Raw genomic sequence first — 20,584 nt, forward strand, 5'->3', positions numbered from 1 at the left:
CTCAAATGACTCTAAAATTACATTACCCCAACTCCCCTTCCCTGCTTTATGTTTCCTGTCAGCACCTATCACTAATATACGACTTATTTTGTCACCTTACCTTGGTTTTTACTCCCCGTCTTTTCCACTAGAGCATGAGTTCCGTGAAGGCGGGGATTTATGCCGAGAGCAATATCTGGCCCCTAGTAGGTGCTCATTGTGTTTTGAATGAATGAAAATACAAACTGTATATATTAGAATTCACTGGGAAGAAGTTTAGAGTTCTTTCGCAATAGTATGTTTGCAATTTTGCTATTTATCTGGGATGGGGTGGGAGATGATTGAGAACGTTTGTTTTGATATTTTACTACAGACATCATGGTACAGTAGGAGAAGATACTTGATTTAGGTCTTAGTGTATCTGAGTTTTGCCACTAAACTACATGTCTGACTTTATACCAGTTCCTTATTTCCTTGGATCTCCTTATTCATCTGAACATTGCTGGGCCAGCTACATTTCTGAGGTTCCCTTCTGCCTCTCGACATTTGGATTTCATAAACTCTCCAATGAACTTTGGTATTATTTTAAAATTATTAGTTGTCAGTTTCCTAGAGTTGTTTCTAAGAAATGAAAGCAAATTTTATAGTCAAGTGAACTCAACTCTAAACATACATTCTTCAACAACTTCCTTTTAATTCTTAAATGTAGCCATCAGATACTGTGAAAGATGTCAGCTGATTAAGCCTGACCGTGCGCATCACTGCTCAGCATGTGACATGTAAGTGTTTCTCTTTGGCTTTCATTTAACCCCAGTACTGGAACTGGAGATGGGAGAACAGAAAGTGAAGGAACTTAGCAAAAGCACTGCATCCTCTCCCATTATTTGCTCTGTATGCAGAGCTAACATAAATATGTATGTAAGCTAGAATATACTTTGAAGTAATCTTTGATAACAGTTCCTGTACCAGTTGTTAGAATTTTTTTTAAGTATGTGTACTTCTTGTGCATATGCTTAATGTAGTATTGATGACCAAGTAAGTAATACCCCCCCCTTGAGAAAGATAACTTTAATTCCTGGATTAAAAAGACCATCATGGCACTTTTCTTGTTTTTATTATTAATGTTGGTATTAAAACCTAACAATCCACAAAAATATTACTTTCTTTTTTTGATATTTACTTATGTATTTATTTGGCTGCACTGGCTCTTAGTTGCAGCACACAGGATCTTTAGTTGTGGCGTGTAGGATCTAGTTCCCTGACTAGGGATCGAACCCTGGTCCCCTGCATTGGGAGCATGGAGTCTTAACCACTGGACCACCAGAGAAGTCCCATTATTACTTTCAGTTACCACCTCTGAAGTTGTTCCCCCAAAAATTTCAAAGATTTTATCCCTTATGCTCTTGTGAGAAGGTAGTGTGTTGAAAGAAAGACCCCTAGTATGGGAATTCCAGTGAGTCCTTGAACTCGAGTGAGACAAGTCGTTTAACCTTTTGGGTATCAGTTTACTTATTTGTTGTATTACTTGAAATGATCCCTTGTCTAACTTTATGCAAATATACATTACGTATACTGATGGGGAGGCAAATTTGGGGTTTTTCTTTTTCTGATTATAAAAGTACAGTGGTTCTTATACATGGGATAGAATTGTATAAAATCTGTGGGAAAAAAATAACCACCTACAAGCCCATCAGTGTTAATATTTTAACAATATTTGCTTCTAAAGTTTTATCACTTGCACGTTTGAAATAACTTTCATTTTACTTTCCTCAGCTGACTTTGTAAACTAGATCTAGTTAATGTACCAAGTGCTATATGCACCACATCTGTATATTAAAATGTTGTTTGATGTGGTCCAAGTCAGCTGGCTATGCTCAGCTGATTTCTCAGTGTGAAAAGTCATTACTTCTTACCTACGAAAGTATTTGTGGAAATAACAGAAATGGTCTCTAACCTAATGTCTACAGGGTTGGTTTTTCTAAGATGTATTGCTGAAGAGAAAATTTTAAGTAAAAAACAAAAATTATCAGAAATTAGAATCAGGGAAATTTTTCTACGTGGATTTTCTTATGCTCGTTTGTTTCTTAGGTGTGTTCTTAAGATGGATCACCACTGCCCTTGGTACGTGTAAACCACAGAGGAAATGATGTGGGGCTGGAGAGGTGGGGGGGGGTACTTGGAGTGATTTACCTCAGCATTCCTAAATGGTGAAGGTTAATTTAATTACTCATAGATATCAAGATTGATCTAGTTTTATGTTTCTGCTACATGTTTTCCTTTAAAAATACATTCTGATGTTATTAACCCAAATAATTGTCTACTAAGAATTAACATTGAAATTCCAAATTCCTTACAGAATTTATTTAAAACACACATCCATAATTAAGACACTTGCTCTCTACTTCCCAAATGACCCATTTTCTAGTTATAGTGATTTTAAGTTTTTTCATCTGTCCTATTTGTTATTATTATGGTAAAAAAAAAACATTAAATTTGCCGTCTTAGCCTTTTTTTTTTTTTGCGGTACGTGGGCCTCTCACTGTTGTGGCCTCTCCCGTTGCGGAGCACAGGCTCCGGCTCGCAGGCTCAGCGGCCACGGCTCACGGGCCTAGCTGCTCCGCGGCATGTGGGATCTTCCTGGACCGGGGCACGAACCCGCGTCCCCTGCATCGGTAGGCGGACTCTCAACCACTGCGCCACCAGGGAAGCCCCGTCTTAGCCATTTTTAAGTGTACAGTTCAGCAGTGTTAAGTATGTTCACATTGTTTTGCAACCAGTGTCCAGAACTTTTTCATCTTGCAAAACTGAAACTCGGTACCCATTAAACACTCCCCACTCCCCTCCCCTCAGCCCCTGGCAAACACCATTCTAGTGTTTGTTTCTGTGAGTTTGTCTTATTTTTACAGTGTGATTTTCTTTATTCTTCTAGGGTGAATAACTGTGTGGGATTTTCTAATTACAAATTCTTCCTGCTGTTTCTATTGTACTCTCTATTATATTGCCTTTTCGTGGCTACAACAGTTTTACAGTACTTTATAAAATTTTGGACGGTAAGTCTTTTTTTCTATCTTAAAACATATATTTAGGGCTTTTTAAGATGCTATTTCATAAATAATTCCTTCATTCTTTATTATAAGTAGACATACTTAATTTTACTAGTTAGAGTTTATAATGGCTCAGAAGACAGTTGGGGTTAAAATTTACCTTCATATATACATGTTTGTAAATAAATGAATATTAAACAGGATATAGTGAGCTTCTTTTAGTAATCCAAACTGTTTCGAACCATAGTATCAGTTTTAGGGAAGTAATTACTTTTATTTCAGATGATGAGACTCAATGCAGTTTTACAGTAATAAAAGTGAAATCCCCAGCCCCAGGTAACCACTAATCTGTTTCCTGTCTCTGGAGATATTAATACTTTTTCTGTTGTGAGTTGCAAATTGTGAGTTTTTCCACAATTTTGATCGATGTCTTGTAACCCTGTTTGCTTTTGTTTTTACTAAATCAAAATTTTATATTTTTAAGGCAGTACTTTTAAATTACGATTTCTGGCTTTATTCTGTTCACTGTAAATTTATACAGATATTTACCCAGCTTTTCTTCTGGCATTTTTATTGTGTTTTTTTTCCTCCCTCCCTTTAAACCTTTGATTTTGAAGGTGAGGGTTATTGTGGTTAAAGGTACTTTTGTATTTACTCTTCCTAAAAATCCTATGAAGGTATTTTATTTTATTTTATTTTATTTATTTATTTATTTTTGGCTGTGTTGCAAAACCATTGCGCCACCAGGGAAGTCCCTATGAAGGTATTTTAAAATGTAGGTTTTATTTTTCTTCAGGTATGGTGAAGCTGACAGATCAGGAGATGATAACCATTGAAAAGATAGTTTGTTACTCACAGTTCCAAGGGAGGGTTCATGCCACCCCGTGCAGGGCCACACAGGGAAGCACCAGAGTTGCTTAGGAAGCAGAAGGCGCAGGGCCCGTGGGAAAGCATGGTGAGGCAGGGTAGATGCACTTAGGGTTAACTAGTCTGAATAATTTCAGTGATCTCCGAGGATGCAGGCTGTCCCCCTAGAGTGTGAGAGCCAGAGAAAGGAGGTGTTTTGGAGTATGGGCTCTGGATTGATTAGTTTGTATATGAGAGGTACATTCCTTGCTATCTCGGTAAGAATTGGATGGCCCTGGGAGAGGCACTCTCTCCCCAGTCAGCAAGGCTCCAGATGCAAGAGCATCAAGAATACAGAAAGGAAGAAAGTATAATGAGTGCAGAAGGAGCTACTATTATTCCAGCTTTCAGAGTTGGAAACTGAGGTTGCAAAAGTTAGGTAACTAACAAGGTCACATACTTAGTAGTATAGGAAGCCAAAATTTTAACTTAGATCTTTCTCTTCCGACATCCAGATACTTGAGTCATCAAACAGAATTAATTTTCCAGGAAATGTCTAATACATTTTGGAAGGATTTTCATTAAAACATCATTAGACTTTTAAAGCTTGAGTATTTAAAACCAGGGTATGCTAGCACTTGCAGTCCCTTTGTGCATATTAGAAGCGAGCACCTCAGTTCTGTGTGGTATCAGCCTAATGAATTTTAGCCCCTGTTGTTCCCCTGGTTGGGCAGCTTTGTTCAGCGTACAACCTACTTCACCATACTTAGTGGTCCTATTTAAATGAAGAGGAGGGAGTTCCCTGGCGGTCCAGTGGTTAGGACCGCTGCTCTCACTGTTGTGGCCCAGGGTTCAATCCCTGGTGGGGGAACTAAGATCCCGCAAGCTGTGCGGTGCTGCCAAAAATCCTTTTCAAATAATAAATGAAGATGAATCTGTGCCAGATGAAAGAAGTCCAAATTGTACAATTTCCCATTTCTTTATCAGAAACTTATGTTTGCATGTGATGATTTATTCATTAAAATATAAATATTTTAAAACTTTTTGAGGGCTTCCCTGGTGGCGCAGTGGTTAAGAATCCGCCTGCCAATGCAGGGGACACGGGTTCTAGCCCTGGTCCGGGAAGATCCCACATGCTGCGGAGCAACTAAGCCCGTGTGCCACAACTAGTGAGCCTGTGCTCTAGAGCCCCCGAGCCACAACTACTGAAGCCTGGGCACCACAACTACTGAAGCCCGCATGCCTAGAGCCCGTGCTCCACAATAAGAGAAGTCACTGCATTGAGAAGCCCGCATACCACAAAGAGTAGCCCCTGCTCGTCGCAACTAGAGAAAGCCCGCACGCAGCAACAGACCCAACGCAGGCAAAAATAATAATAAACAAACAACAACAACAAAATTTTTGAGTCATCATGAGTAAGGAAAGACTAATAAACTAAAGTCTACTTTTTTCTCCATTCTTCAACAATTACTATGTGCCAGGCACATATGTTCTAGGCACTTGGGATATATCAATATACAGAAGAGACCAAGAGCTCTGTCTTTGTAGAATGTACTTTTGAGAAAGGGGAAACAAATAATAAACATCATAAATAAGTAAATTATATTGTATATTAGAAAGTAAATGCTGTGAAGAACAAGTAGAGCAGAGTAAGGGATTTAGCAAGTGTGTGGGGAGGGAGGTGTGACGGGCGCAGGTTATAGCACTAAAGAGAGTGATCGTGGCAGACCTCCATAAGAAGATTAAATTTGAGCAAGACTTGAAGGAACTTAGTGGATATCCGAGATAAGAATATTTATGCGGGATTTCTCTGGCGTTCCAGTGGTTAAGACTCCACGCTTCCAATGCAGGGGGCATGGGTTCGATCCCTGGTCAGGGAACCAAGATCCCACATGCCACACGGCACAGGGGAAAAAAAAAAGAACATTTATGCACCCAACAAAGGAGCACCTAAATATATAAAGTAGATATTAACAGAAGTAAAGGGAGAAATAGACAGCAAGACAATAATAGTAAGGGACTTTAATACCCCACTTTCATCAGTGGTTGAATCATCTAGACAGAAATGAAATAAAGAAACGTTGGACTTAAATGACACTTTAGTCCAAATGGACTTAACAAATTTATACAGAACACTTCATCCAAAAGCAACAGAATACACGTTTTTCTCAAGTGCATATGGAACGTCCTCCATGATAGGTTACGTGTTAGGTCACAAAACAAGTCTTGCAAATTTAAGAATATTGAAATCATAGCAAGCATCTTTTTTAATTACAGTGATATGAAACTAGAAATCAATTCCAAGAAAAAAAAACTGGAAAATTCACAAATATGTTTAGATTAAACATGCAACTGAACAACCAATGGATGAAAGAAGGAATCAAAAAATATCTTGAGACAAATGAAAATGGAAATACAACATAACAAAACATATGGGATGCAGCAGAAGCAGTTCTAAGAGGGAAGTTCATAGAGATAAACCTGTGTTAAGAAGTAAGAAAGATCTCAAGTAACCTAATTTTACACTTCAAGGAACTAGAAACAGAAAAAAGCCTGAAGTTAGGGGCTTCCCTGGTGGTCCAGTGGTTAAGACTCCATGCTGCCATTGCAGGGGGCTTGAGTTCAGTCCCTGACTGGGGAACTAAGATCCCACATGCCCTGCAGAGCAGCCAAGATTAAAATTTTTTAAAAAGCGCTAAAAGGAAGGAAATAAAGATCAGAGTGAAAATAAATGGAACAGAAACTAAAAAGATGAGTGAAACTAAGAGCTGTTTTTTGGGGGTTTTGTTTTGTCTATTTTTGGCTGAGTTGGGTCTTTGTTGTTGCACGCAGGCTTTCTCTAGTTGTGGTGAACGGGGGCTACTCCTCCTTGTGGGTGCACAGGCTTCTCATTGCGGTGGCTTCTCTTGTGTGGAGCACGGGCTCTAGGTGTGTGGGCTTCAGTAGTTGTGGCATGCGGGCTGAGGAGTTGTGGCTCGGGGGCTCTAGAGCATAGGCTCAGTAGTTGCAGCGCAAGGGCTTAGTTGCTCCACGGTATGTGGGATCTTCACGGACCAGGGATCGAACCCATGTCCCCTGCATTGGCAGGCAGATTCTTAACCACTGTGCCACCAGGGAAGTCCTCTTTCATTTATGATTTTGAGTCTTCTCTTTTTTTCTTGGTGAGACAAGGGAAAGGCCTGTCTATTCTGTTTATCTTTACAAGAAACCAGCTCTTAGGGCTTTCCTGGTGGTGCAACTAGAGAACCTAGAGAAATCCAGTGCACAGCAACAAAGATCCAACACAGCCAAAAATAAATATTAAAAAAAAAGAGAGAGAGACATTACAACTGATAAATACAAAGGATCAAAGAGATTTCTATGAACAATTATATGCCAGTTAATTGGATAACCTAGAAAAAATGGATAAATTCCTAGAAACATACAACCTGCCAAGACTGAATCATGAAGAAATAGAAAATCTGAACAGACTCATTAATAGTAAGGAGATTGAATAAGTAATCAAAAACGTCCCAACAAACAAAAGTCCCAGACCAGGTGGCTTCACAGGTGAAGAGTTAACACCTGTCCTTCTCAGACTTCCCAAAAATGGAAGAGAGAACACTTCCAGATTCACTTTATAAGGTCAGTGTTACCCCAATAGTAAAACCAAACAAGGTCACCACAAGAAAATTACAGGCCAGTATCCCTGATGAACATAGATTTAAAAATCCTCAACAAAATATTAGCAAACCAAATTCAACAATACATTAAAAGGACCATACACTATGATCAAGTGGGATTTATTCCAGGGAGGCAAGGATGGTTCAACATCTGCACATCAGTCAACGTGATACACCACATTAACAGAATGAAGGATAAAAATTGTATCATCATCTCAATAGATGCAGAAAAAGCATTTGTCAAAATTCAGCATCCATTTATGATAAAAGCTGTCAACAAAATGGGTATAGAGGGAATGCACCTCAGCTTAATAAAGGCCATATATTGACAAGCCTACAGCTAACATCATACTCAGTGGTGAAAAGCTGAAAGCTTTTCCTCTAATATCAGGAACAAGACAAGGTTGCCCATTCTTGCCACTTTTATTCAACATAGTATCGAAAGTCTTAGGCAGCCAGGACAGTTAGGCAAGTAAAAGAAATAAAATGCATCCAGATAGGAAAGGAAGAAGTAAAACTGTCTCTGTTTTCAAGTGACATATTAGAAAATTGTAGAGTCTACAAAAAAACTGTTAGAAAAAAATAATCTGTGATTATGGATTGGAAGAATTCATATTGTTTAAAATGTCCATACTACCCAAAGCAGTCTACAGAGTCAGTGCCGTCCCCATCAAAATTCCAATGCTATTTTCCACAGAAATAGAACAATCCTAAAATGCGCGTAGAACCACAAAAGAGCCAAATAACCAAAGCAGGCTTGAAGAAAAAGAACAACGCCAGAGGCATCTCACTTCCTGGTTTCAAATTATATCACACATCTGTAGTAATCAAAACAGTATGTTATTGGAATAAAAACAGATACATAGATCAGTGGAACAGAATAAGAGAGCACAGAGATCAACCCATGCACATACGGTCAGTTAATTTATGACAAGGAGCCAAGAAGGTACAATGGGGAAAGGACAGTCTCTTCAGTAAAGGATGCTGGGAAACCTGGGCAGCCACATGCAAAAGAGTGAAACTGAACCTCAATCCTACATCATAGGCAAAGATCAATTCCAAATGGACTAGAGACTTGAACATGAGACCTGAAATCGTAAATCTAGAAGAAAATACAGGTGGTAAGCTCCTTGACATCAGCCTTGGCGATGAGTTTTTGGATTTGACATCAAATGCAAAAGCCACAAAAGCAAAACTAAACAAGTGGGACCATGTCACACTAGAAGCTTCTGCACAGAAAAGGAAATCATTAACAAAATGAAAAGGCAGCCTGCTAAATGGAAGAAAATATTTGAAAATTGTGTATCTGATAAGGAGTAATATTCAAAATATATAAAGAACTCATACAACTTAATAGCAAAAACAAAACAGTCTGATTAAAAAATGGTCAGGGGCTTCCCTGGTGGCGCAGTGGTTGAGAGTCTGCCTGCCGATGCAGGGGACACAGGTTCGTGCCCCGGTCCGGGAAGATCCCACATGCCGCGGAGCGGCTGGGCCCGTGAGCCATGGCCGCTGAGCCTGTGTGTCCGGAGCCTGTGCTCCGCAAAGGGAGAGGCCGCAGCAGTGAGAGGCCCGCGTACCACCAAAAAAACAAAAACAAAAACAACAACAACAACAAAAAAAAATGGTCAGAAGATCTGAATAGACATTTTTCCAGTGAAGACATGCAGATGGCCAACAGACACCTGCAAAGATGCTCAGCATCACTAATCATCAGGGAAGTGCAAACCAGACCACGGCAGGGTACCACCTCACACCTGTCAGAATGGCCATTACCAAAAAGACAAGAAATAACAAGTTTTGGCAAGGATGTGGAGAAAAGAGAGCCCTTGTGTGCTGTTGGTGGGAGTGTAAATTAGCGCGGCCATTATGGAGAATGGTACGGAGAGTCCTCAAAAAATTAAAATTAGAACTATTATACAATCCAGGAATTCCACTGCTGGGAGTATATCCAAAAGAAAGGAAAACACTAACTCAAAAAGATATCTGCATCCCTGTGTTCATTGCAGCATTGTTTATGACAGCCAAGACATGAAAACACTCTTAAGTTTACATTGGTGGATGAAGAAATTGTGGTATAAATATGCAACGGAATTTATACCGTTGCATAAATGGTATAAATTCTGCCATAGAACAAGAAGGAAATCTTGCCGTTTTTGACAACTCAGATGGACCTTGAGGGCATTATCATAAGGGAATAAAGTCAGACAGAGAAAAACAAATACCATATTATCTAACTTTTATGTGGAATAAAAAAAAAACCCATAGATACAAAGAACATTTTGGTGGTTGTCAGAGGTGGGGGGTGGGGGATGGGCGAAGTGGGAGAAGGTGGCAGAATAAGCCTGGGGCTGTAATGTACGACATGGTGACTGTGGCTAATAAGTATATTTGAAAGTGTCTAAGGGTAGGTCTTGAAAGATCTCCTCACAAAAAAAAAGGTTTTGTGACTCTGTGTGGTGATGGATGTTAACTAGACTTACTGTAGTGATCATTTTGCCATTTAGACATATATGGAATCATTATGTTGAACTCCTGGAACTAAAATAGCATTATATGTCAATTACATCTGAAGTTTTTTAAGCGTGATTGTGGTAGGCCTCAGTAAGAAAGCTGAGCAAAGACTTGACGGGACTTAGTGGATACCTGAGAGAAGAGTGTTTCAAACAGAGGAGACATCTGACCTTTAGCGTAAAGGCCCAGAGGAGCACCATGCCAGGCCGCTGACAAGGCTGGCCTAGATGAGCAGGGGGAACGGGTCCAGGAGGCGGCCAGAGATGCAGGGTCTTTGCGGGCGTTGCAAGGGCCGTGGAATGGGGAGCAGGGGGTAACGCCATCGGCCTTATAAAGGGTCCCTCTGGCTGCTTTGTGGAAAGTAGACCGGAGGGGAGGAGACGGCACCCCTTGGAAGGCTACTGCAGTACCATTGAGGCAGGTGAGAAATTATTAGATCTAGCTTTTAGAAACTACTCATCCGAAGCTTTTAAAAAGCTGTTTGCTAAAAAAATCAATTTTATGCTTTCCTAGATACAAATCTCTGTTTTAAAAACTTTGTGGAAAGGTGTGTAAAGTGTACCCTAAATGTGCTTGGAGAGCGGAATGTTCTTTTGTGGTTTTTGAGGAAACGTCGTTGATGGCCTTTAGAGAGCCACGTCTTAGTGGTCCTTCCAAACATGAAAGGTTTATAACAATAGTGCGCAGGATAGTTTTGTATAAAAAGTGGTTTCTTAATGCGTTGTCTCTATTTATACAAGCTTTGCCACAGGAAATCTACAGAGTTGTCCAGAGGTAAAATACATCATTGCAGGCCTCCCTGGTGGCGCAGTGGTTGAGAATCCACCTGCCAATGCAGGGGACACGGGTTCGAGCCCTGGTCTGGGAAGATCCCACGTGCCACGGAACAACTAAGCCCGTGCGCCACAACTACTGAGCCTGCGCTCTAGAGCCCGCGAGCCACAACTACTGAGCGCATGTGCCGCAACTACGGAAGCCCACATGCCTACAGCCCGTGCTCTGCAACAAGAGAAGCCACTGCAATGAGAAGCCCGCGCACCACAACGAAGAGTAGCCCCTGCTCTCCACAACTAGAGAAAGCCCGCACGCAGCAACGAAGACCCAATGCAGCCAAAAATAAATAAATTAAATAAATTTTTAAAAAAATACATCATTGCCATGATATTCTTGCCATCTTTTTTGTGACATTGATAGTGAGTATGTATAGTACTCATTTGTTTCACAAGATGGGGAGATAGAAGAATCACTTGATGTATTTAAAAGGTATTGCGGCTACTCTGGAAGAGAAGACGAGAAGATAGATGTCAGAATCACCTAATGCTAAAAACCGTCCTGTTAGCCTGTAAACAGTGTTTAAATCAAGCAGGAGCAGCTCTTGTGTGAGGCTGTGGCTGGCTGTGCGGCTTTGTCGTGAGAGCGAATGCGTAAAGGCTTCCTTCTAATCCTCATGCTAGAGCCTGACTGCTTCTGGGTTAACACTTTGCTTCTGTTGAAATGAATCTAGCCATTAGAATGGGTAACAGAAGCTGTTTTCGTTCACTAGTGCCTCGTGGCAAATTGACATACCAAAATCGGTAATTACCAAAACAGGCTCTGTAGGAAAGGAGAAAGGATTAAAGAGGTAGGAATGGAAGCAGCTGAAGGGATGACTGTGTGCAGTGGTGTTCCGAAGACAGAGACTAGGGAAATCCAAAAATAAATTTATCACAATTAGTTTCTGGTTATATAATTAAAACAAGCAAATAGTAGCGTAGATGGAGAAAACCCTCGTGTATCCTGGATGTTGGGGAAAGCTTGAATATGTGTATAAAGTACAAAAGAAAAACGTTGGGTAAAAATGTCCATCTTTTTATTTTATTACTGAAACTATTGCTAAAATTTAAGAGCGGTTTTTTACTTTTGTGTGTGTGTGTGTGTGGTACACGGGCCTCTCACTGTTGTGGCCTCTCCCGTTGCGGAGCACAGGCTCCGGACTAACAGGCTCAGCGGCCATGGCTCACGGGCCCAGCCGCTCCGCGGCATGTGGGATCTTCCTGGACCGGGGCATGAACCTGCGTCCCCTGCATCGGCAGGCGGACTCTCAACCACTGCGCCACCAGGGATGCCCAAGAGCGGTTTTTAAAGTGACTCTTTCTGACATGTTATGTAAGCAAGCCCCTCTGATAATACCAATTCTCTGCTTTGGGAAATGTTGCTTTTGGATGTATTAACTAATTTATTTTATTACTTCTCATATCTGGTAATTTTTTGGCGAATTCAGCAATCTTCAGGAAGAACCAAATTTGTAAGAGTATATTTTGGAGGTTGACTATTCTGAAAAGTAAGTCTTCTTTTTTCTTTCCTCAGAATGAACTCTCAGATACACGTGCAAAATTCCACATACTTTTTCTATTCTTTGTGTCGACAATGTTCTTCATCAGCGTATTGTCACTTCTCAGCTACCACTGCTGGCTAGTTGGAAAAAACAGAACAACCATAGGTAAGTAGGTTAAAATAAAGCATAATTATTTAGGAAAATGGACACAGATGAACATGAAATCTAGAGAAGGACAAAAGATGATAAAGATAAAATAATTCTGTATTAAAATTAACTTGGACTGGATAGGAACAATGGCTGTTTAATAAATGTAAAGGTTCATAATTTTGAGAAGGTTGAGGAAGTAAGATTGACTTTTCTATAATTTTTCAGTAGTGTGTTGTATATAAAAGTAGAGAACTGACTATATTTTATAAATTTTAATAAAAGCTGTTTCCTGCATTTGTTGTATCACTAATGTTAGCACTTATGTCCCTTTTTTGCTTATTTTTTTAAAATGAAAATATTGGGGAAGAATTCAGTAAGGTATTCCAATAATTGGACACACACTTTTTTTTTTTTTTTTTTTTTTGCGGTACGCGGGCCTCTCACTGCTGTGGCCTCTCCCGTTGCGGAGCACAGGCTCCGGACACGCAGGCTCAGCGGCCATGGCTCACGGGCCCAGCCGCTCCGCGGCATGTGGGATCTTCCCGGACCGGGGCACGAACCCGTGTCCCCTGCATCGGCAGGCGGACTCTCAACCACTGCGCCACCGGGGAAGCCTGACACACACTTCTTAAACAACAGTGGTGTGGCGCTCAGACTAAACCATTGGCATGTAAACAGCAACACCAGCCATAACTGGAATATTGAGGTATTGGCTAACAAAATGGGGATCTGTCACAGCGTTTCCAAAGAAAGTTAAACACTCCCTGCTGTCTAAAGGAGAGTTGGACATATTTTAACATAGAAAGATGCAGACGCTGTAGGGAGATTCTTAGGTACTTTTATATTTGGATCACTTTAATCTCGTGTCTTTGGAGTCCTGTAAAATATGACGGCTTCCAGGGTAAGGGTGCGGTGCCCCGCCTTTCCCAGCTCACTCTGCTGTTGCTTCTCCTCCACTTCCCATGCTTTCATCCCTTCCCATGTGAATAAGCTTCCTCATGTCAATTAATTTATCATCGTCACAGAATATCCTGTCATCTCTTCACCTTTAACCCGAGGTCATAGAAGGCAGCCCACATGCAAAGCCTAGCTCTTCAGACCTCCCAAGCAGCTGGACACTGAGAGATTTCTCACAGAAAAGGAGATTTCTTCTTTTCAAAACTGACGACTCTGGTGGCCCTCTTTTCCCACCTGGTGTCATTCGGTAGGAGCTCAGTAGTGGCTGACTGCTTCGGTGGCCACGAGCATTTAATTGGCCTCGGTTCCCACCCTGCTTCATTTGTTTCCCACCCAAACCCTGTAGGTGTCTGAGAGGTGAGTGCTTCCTGGGAAACACATTGTTCTCTTAAAAACAATCCTTTTCAAACGTTTTTACCAGTGACTCCGGTAAGAAATGCATCATTTTATATCACTACCTAGTGCATGCACACACATGTATAAAATTATGTAAGTAGAATAAGCAGAATCTTCGTAAAACATCATTAATGTCTACTCTGTCCAAAATACTCTAATATTTTCTGTTCCAGTTCTTTAAAAAGAAATGCTGGTTTCAAAGCACTGAATTGATTTTACAGCCTATTCAGATGTTTAAACCCACACTTTGAAAAACCTTCACCTAACACACCACTCCCCACACACCCTGGTGTTACCCAGCTCTCCACTGCTGCTTCCAGATGTCCTTTGGGGCATCACTTGTACCTTCCTCATAGCTGTCACCGCCCTACCTTGAATCATTTCTCATGTTACAGAGTTTCTATTAATACATTCAAACTGCCGCTGTCACCCCAGAAAGGCTGGTTGGTCTCTTTGATCCTGATAGCCAGTCATTCCTGTACCCAAACACTGAACCTTTCATCACTTGAAACTGAAGAGGCCTCAGATTTTCACCTTGAAGTTTCCATTCTCTGACCACAGTCTTTATCTGTTCAGTTCTCCCTTTCCGTGTTCCAGTGTGCGCCCTTTTTAGCTTACTGAGTCCTCCACACTCCACCACTTTTCTCCCACGTTCCTTTCCCTTCTGGTTTTGTTTCTCACCCTTTTCCATTCTAGATCCTTTAATAAATGCCCCCAAACTCCCAGCAGCACCCTCGCATTACACACGCCCCTAAGTGCCTCTTCTCCCATAACGCCTTTGCCAGCCCCTGACCCAGGTTATTCCAGCGATGCGTTCTTCTCCCAGTGCGATGGGGCTGGAGAGAGCTGGTGAAGGCCGTCTCGCTCCCACAGAGGTGGTCACAACTACAGATTCAAAGCCTCAGACCTCACTTAGACCCTCAGCTCTATTTAGCAGTAATGTCATGTGTTTCTGATCAGGTTTGCCACCTTATTACCCACAATAGGTATTCCAGACTTTCATCATCCTCCCTATTTTCCTTACCTATTTTGTGAACGCTTCATAGAAAAATTAGAAGTTGCCACAAGTAAATTCTTATCGTCTCACCTTTATAACCTCACACAAACATTCCTACTTTCAAACCCATCACTGTCACCCTCTTTCTAACTTCTGCGGACACGATGTCTTTTCTGGTATCTGTCTCTATCTGGTATCTATCTAATCTTTAGAACTTTTCTAAAGGCCATCCCATTTCTTCTAGAACTTTCTTCCATCAGTTTTTACTTCAGTTTTCTGTGTCATCAACCTTTCCCAATCCGTCTCTCCCTGGCTCCTTCTTATCCATAGCTTATAAAACATTCCGCAATGCATTCTTTCTTTAAACAGAGATCCTAGGTTCTGGCCCCCATCAGCTTCCTCACTTGTTATTATTCATAGCTCAGGATCGAGCTCAGGCGTCACCTCCTGCATATTTCACCTTCCTTGGCCACCACCCCGCCTGTATCTCTATCACACTGTCATTCTGATAGACGTTTGTTAGACTGGGTTCTTTGGTCAGAATTTCATCTGCTTTACCTTGGGATCCCAAAACCTGGTGCTTTGCCATAGGCACGTAGTAGGAAGTTGATACATAATGAATGAGTGAAGTTGCAAGAGATAGAATATCTTTAAAAAAAAAAAGAAAGGAAAAGGCTAAGGTGTATTGAACATTCTTCAGTCGATCTTCCTTAATATCACATAATTATTTTGACATTTTCATTTTATAAGGGTGATGAAATATTCAAGAGGTTATATTTTTTCCCAAAAGAGTTTAAAAAGAAAAAAAATTGGTACTTTCCTTCCCTCCTATAATTTTCGAATAGGTTAACTCTTCTTTTTTGTAATATATATCTGTAACAGAATCATTCCGTGCACCCACATTTTCATATGGACCTGATGGAAACGGTTTCTCGCTTGGATGCAGTAAAAATTGGAGACAAGTCTTTGGTGATGAAAAGAAATATTGGCTACTTCCAATATTTTCAAGGTAGTTTATAAAATGCACGTCTCAGGAATTATGGAACCTGTGATTGTCTCTCTGATTAAATGATTCAGAGAATATAGTATATTATGACATTATGAGCCTTAAGAATGAAAACTCAGAATATCTTGATTACATGAAATATTTTATTTGTCATGTTTTTTATAAGGGTGAAGGAGAGTTGAGGCATATATTTGAATGAGAAAAAAAAGATGATTCATAGAAAATAAGAATCACTCTTTTTCTTTCAAAATGAAAATGAGTTTGTGAAGTAAAGAATCATAAGAATTTATATTTATTAGCCATATCTTCAAAGATTGCCAGTACAGGTTATGTATTCTGTTGTGTCTTAAATCAAAGAAGACCCAACACATAATGCAGTTTTTACCTGCATTTAAATTTAAATGAGAATATATGCTCAAGATGATTCATAAGTTCCTTTTCTCTCAAATTCTAAGCCATCCTAGGCCATGTATATACCAAAAGTCATTATAGAGAAGGAAAAAGTATTTGAAATTCAAGTACCATATTTGTAAGTGTTGTGGGTTTTTTCCTTTTTTCCCTTAACAAGGAACTGTATTGCTTGTTATTTTGTCTGAAAATGACATATTTGCATTCTTTCTTTTTTTTTTTTTTTTTTTTTTTGGCCACGCCACATGGGATCTTAGTTCCCTGACCAGAGCTTGAACCAGGCCCCAGCAGTGAAAGTTCAAAGTCCTAACCACTGGACGGCCAGGGAATTCCCAATTGCCTTCATTTTTTTTTTTTTTTTTTTTTTGGTACACGGGCCTCTCACTGTTGTGGCCTCTCCCGTTGCGGAGCACAGGCTCCGGACGCGCAGGCTCAGCGGCCATGGCTCACGGGCCCAGCCGCTCCACGGCATGTGGGATCTTCCTGGACCGGGGCACGAACCCGTGTCCCCTGCATCGGCAGGTGGACTCTCAACCACTGTGCCACCAGGGAAGCCCTTGCCTCCATTTTTGAAAGACGTTTTGCTTGGTTGTAGAATTGTGGAATTGTAGGTGCTGCTTGCATTGTTTCTGATGAGAAGTTTGTGGATATTATGTTTATTATTATTTGTGTAATATGACATTTTTCTCTGGCTGCTTTTAAGATTTTGTTTATCACTAGTTTCTTGCAATGTGATTATGACATGCCTGGTGTCGTTTTCTTCATGATTCTCGTGCTTAGGATTGTTGAGCTCCTTGGATCTGTAATTTTTAAACTTTCATCAGATTTGGAAAGTACTTTTAAGTATTTCTCCTGCTGCCTCCCTCGCCTTGTCCCTGCAGGGACGCCAGTTACACGTCTGTGGCTCCTCAGGAGGCTCCGCCACGGCTCACTGGTGGCTGCTCACCTTCTGTTCAGTCTTTTTCCTGAGTTTCATCTTCAAGTGCGCCGGTCTCTTCTGTGCGCTTTATCTGTTGTCTCTTATATTCAGGTGTTTCCACTCCGACTGGTTGGAACATAGACTATTATTTTTTAAGGTTATTTTCTCTAAACAGAAATTTCAATGTTGGCAGTTGGGTTTTTTGTCTTTGTTTTTTTTTCCCCTTCTTTGAAGATGTTGTTCCATCATCATCTGGCTTGTGTTGTTTGTGTCAATAAATCAGCCTCTCTCTTATCTTTATTCCACTGTTTGTACAGGCACACCTCGAGATTATTGCAGGTTTGGTTCCAGACCACCGCAATAAAGCAAATATCATAGTAAAGTGAGTCATACGAATTTTTTGGTTTCCCAGTGCATATAACAGTCTATAACCATAGACTGTTAATTGTTCAATAGCATTATGTCTAAAAAAACAATGTACATACTTTGATTTAAAAATACTTTATTGCTAAAAACTGCTAATCGTTATCTGAGCCTTCAGCAAGTCGTAATCTTTTTGCTGGTGGAGGGTTTGAAGTATTGTGAGAATTGCCAAAATGTGACACAGAGACGCAAAGTGAGCAAATGCTGCTGGGAAAATGGCACTGATAGACTTGCTCAATGTAGGGTTGCCTCAAACCTTTAATTTATAAAAATCACAGTATCTGCAAAGCACAGTAAAATGAAACACAATAAAACGAGGTATGCTTGTAAATTACTATGTCTTTTTTTCCCCTGTGGCTACTTTTAAGATTTTATCTTTATCACTGGTTTTAAGTAGTCTGATGATGATGTTCCTTAGTATGGTTTGCCTTGTGTTTATCCTCTTTGGAGTTCATTAGGCTTCTTGGATCTATGAACTTGTAGTTTTCATCAAATCTGAATTATTTATTTATTCATTTGGCTGCGTTGGGTCTTCGTTGCTGTGCGCAGGCCTTCTCTAGTTGCAGCGAGCAGGGGCTACTCTTTGTTGCTGTGTGCGGGCTTCTCATTTAGTGGCTTCTCTTTGTTGCGGAGCACAGGCTCTAGGCACACAGCTTGCAGTAGTTGTGGCACACGGGCTCACTAGTTGTGGCACATGGGCTCAGTAGTTGTGGCTTGCGGGCTCCAGAGCGCAGGCTCAGTAGTTGTGGCGCATGGGCTTAGTTGCTCCATGGCATGTGGGATCTTCCCGGATCAGGGCTCTAACCTGTGTCCCCTGCATTGGCAGGAGGATTCTTAACCACTGTGCCACCAGGGAAGTCCAATCTGAATAATTTTGAAATAATTTTCAATTGTTTTTTCTGCCTGCTTCCCTCTTCCTGTGCCCTTCCCCCACTAGCTTTTCAGTTCTCTTAAATGTATGTCGTGACCCACCGGTCATTGCTGTTGTCCCTCCCTTCTCCCCCTCCATCTTTTTTCTCTTTGCTTCAAATTGGATTGTTTCTGTTGTTACGTCTGTGAGTTCACTTATCTTTTCTTCTGTATTGTCTACTGTTAAGCTCATCCAGTGAATTTCTTATTTCACATATTCTATTTTTCAGCTCCAGAAGTTCAATTTGGTTCTTTTTTATATCTTACATTTCGTTTCTCTTTATATCCACTTTCTCCAGTTAATTCATGGACATATTTATAGTCACTGGTTTAGCGTCTCTGTTTCAAGTGGTCACGGTCATTTCTAAATCTTTTCTGTTGACTTTATTTTCTTCCGGTTGTGATCACATTCTCCTGCTTTTTAGGCTGGTAATTTTTGATTGGATGGTGGACACTTTGAATTCTGAGTGTTTAAATTTGGTCTCCCTTTAAAGGATGTTGAATTTTGTTTTGGCCGACTTCTGTTTCAGCTTAGTCCTCCTGATGCTTGCTGAAACCTGTGCTTGGGTGTAAAGTAGCATTTTCTCTAGGGCAAGTTTAGTCCTACAGCAAAGGTGAGAGCCTGCTGCGGTCTCTGCCGTATCCACATGTTCAGTGAGGTCTCTCTACTCTGGCAGGTCGAATGCAAATGGCTTTCAGTGCTGGGCAGGCTCTGAATTGTTCAGCTTACACTCCCCAGTTGTTCTTTTCCCAGATTCACATGTGTGGCTTAGTATTCATCAGAAGACTCAAGTAAAACCCTGTGCAGATTTCTGTAGCCCTTTCTCTGCACATATCCCTCTTCCTCAGCTCTGTCCGATAGAAGCAAACCTCCTCGTCTTCTCGAAACTCCCATCTCTGTCACCTTAATTCAGTGAGACCACCTTGCTCTGCACATCCCCCTGTTGGTGCTCAAGTTCTGGCAGAAGCTGCAACTCCTTGGTTGGTTTCTCTTCTTTCAGACACCACAGTTCTGTGCTGCCTGTTTTGAAAAGAGTTGTTGTATGTACTGTTCAACAGGAGGTCAAATATACCGTTTAATCCATCTTGGCTGGAAATGGAATTCCCTGCGGTACACAGTTTTGATGTTTTTAGAATGTAGAAGGCATAGCTGTACTTTTTTTTAAGTTGTGAACTTCTTGAAGCCAGAGATTTTCTTTTCTTTTGTTCAGTGGTATATCCTAGCACTTCAAATGGTACTCAGAACATCCAGTATATTTTCGTTTAATGAACGTTGTTGAATAAATAAATATGTGGAACTTACATCTTGAATTTCAGTTTGAGCATTTATGATATCTTTAAATGATTGTGATAAGCAGGTCAGTTACCCAAATATTTGAATATGTATGTTTATCATAACTTTAATAGACATGATCATTTTAATAGTCATGGAAGATACTATTTTTAACTATATGTAAATTATAAAAGAAAAAGACTTACTTCCTCAGTAGAGTCTAATAACTGTCTAAATTAGAAATCTTAGAAATCATTCTCTGAAAGACAAGTTGTGATCATTTTATACCATGCCTCTGGAAAATAGGTGTTAAATTGACCACTTAGATTGAACTGAACATGATTAAATTATCACTGATATTTTTCTTATGCAGTCAGGGTGATGGCTGCAGTTTTCCGACTCGTCTTGTGGGGACGGATCCAGAACAAGCATCTGTTTCAAACCACAGTGAAAATACCAGAAGGTGCGCTTCTTGTCATTACGTTTTTCAGAATTCATTATAGAGCAAACTGTGTGTGTGTGTGTGTGTGATACATAGATGAATATAGTAGTGACGTAGCAAGCCAGCACAGATAAAGAGAAATTCTATTCAGTTTTTTTAACTGAGGGTTAAAATGTGGATATAGCTGATATGCTCAGGATAACCATATTTTTTTATGATTCAAACCAGAATACTTTTGAGAGTAATAAAGTGAACGCTTGCTGTTAGTAGTTGAAGCAGGACAGTCTCATGTCACTGGACGCGTCTGGCAGGGTAGGAAGCACGGCTACCCTACCTGCGCTGCCT

General features: G+C 40.5%; 1 protein-coding gene across 4 annotated transcripts in view; it reads left to right on the forward strand.

Moving 5' to 3' along the window:
* ZDHHC20 (zinc finger DHHC-type palmitoyltransferase 20) overlaps positions 1-20,584 on the forward strand; it is a 73,202-nt gene that overhangs the window by 45,119 nt on the left and 7,499 nt on the right. For all 4 annotated transcript variants that reach the window (XR_010937069.1, XM_067713764.1, XM_067713763.1 and 1 more), the window contains exons 5-10: positions 689-758; positions 2,068-2,100; positions 2,909-3,029; positions 12,392-12,524; positions 15,742-15,868; positions 20,171-20,260. Coding sequence is in view for 3 of the 4 variants with exons in the window: in XM_067713764.1 (XP_067569865.1) it covers positions 689-758; positions 2,068-2,100; positions 2,909-3,029; positions 12,392-12,524; positions 15,742-15,868; positions 20,171-20,260 (574 nt within the window). In the remaining variant the exon portion in view is untranslated. The remainder of the gene's footprint in view (positions 1-688; positions 759-2,067; positions 2,101-2,908; positions 3,030-12,391; positions 12,525-15,741; positions 15,869-20,170; positions 20,261-20,584) is intronic.

This window comes from Pseudorca crassidens, chromosome 18 (assembly GCF_039906515.1).
Source record: "Pseudorca crassidens isolate mPseCra1 chromosome 18, mPseCra1.hap1, whole genome shotgun sequence".
In the NCBI taxonomy this organism is placed as follows: Eukaryota; Metazoa; Chordata; class Mammalia; order Artiodactyla; family Delphinidae; genus Pseudorca; species Pseudorca crassidens.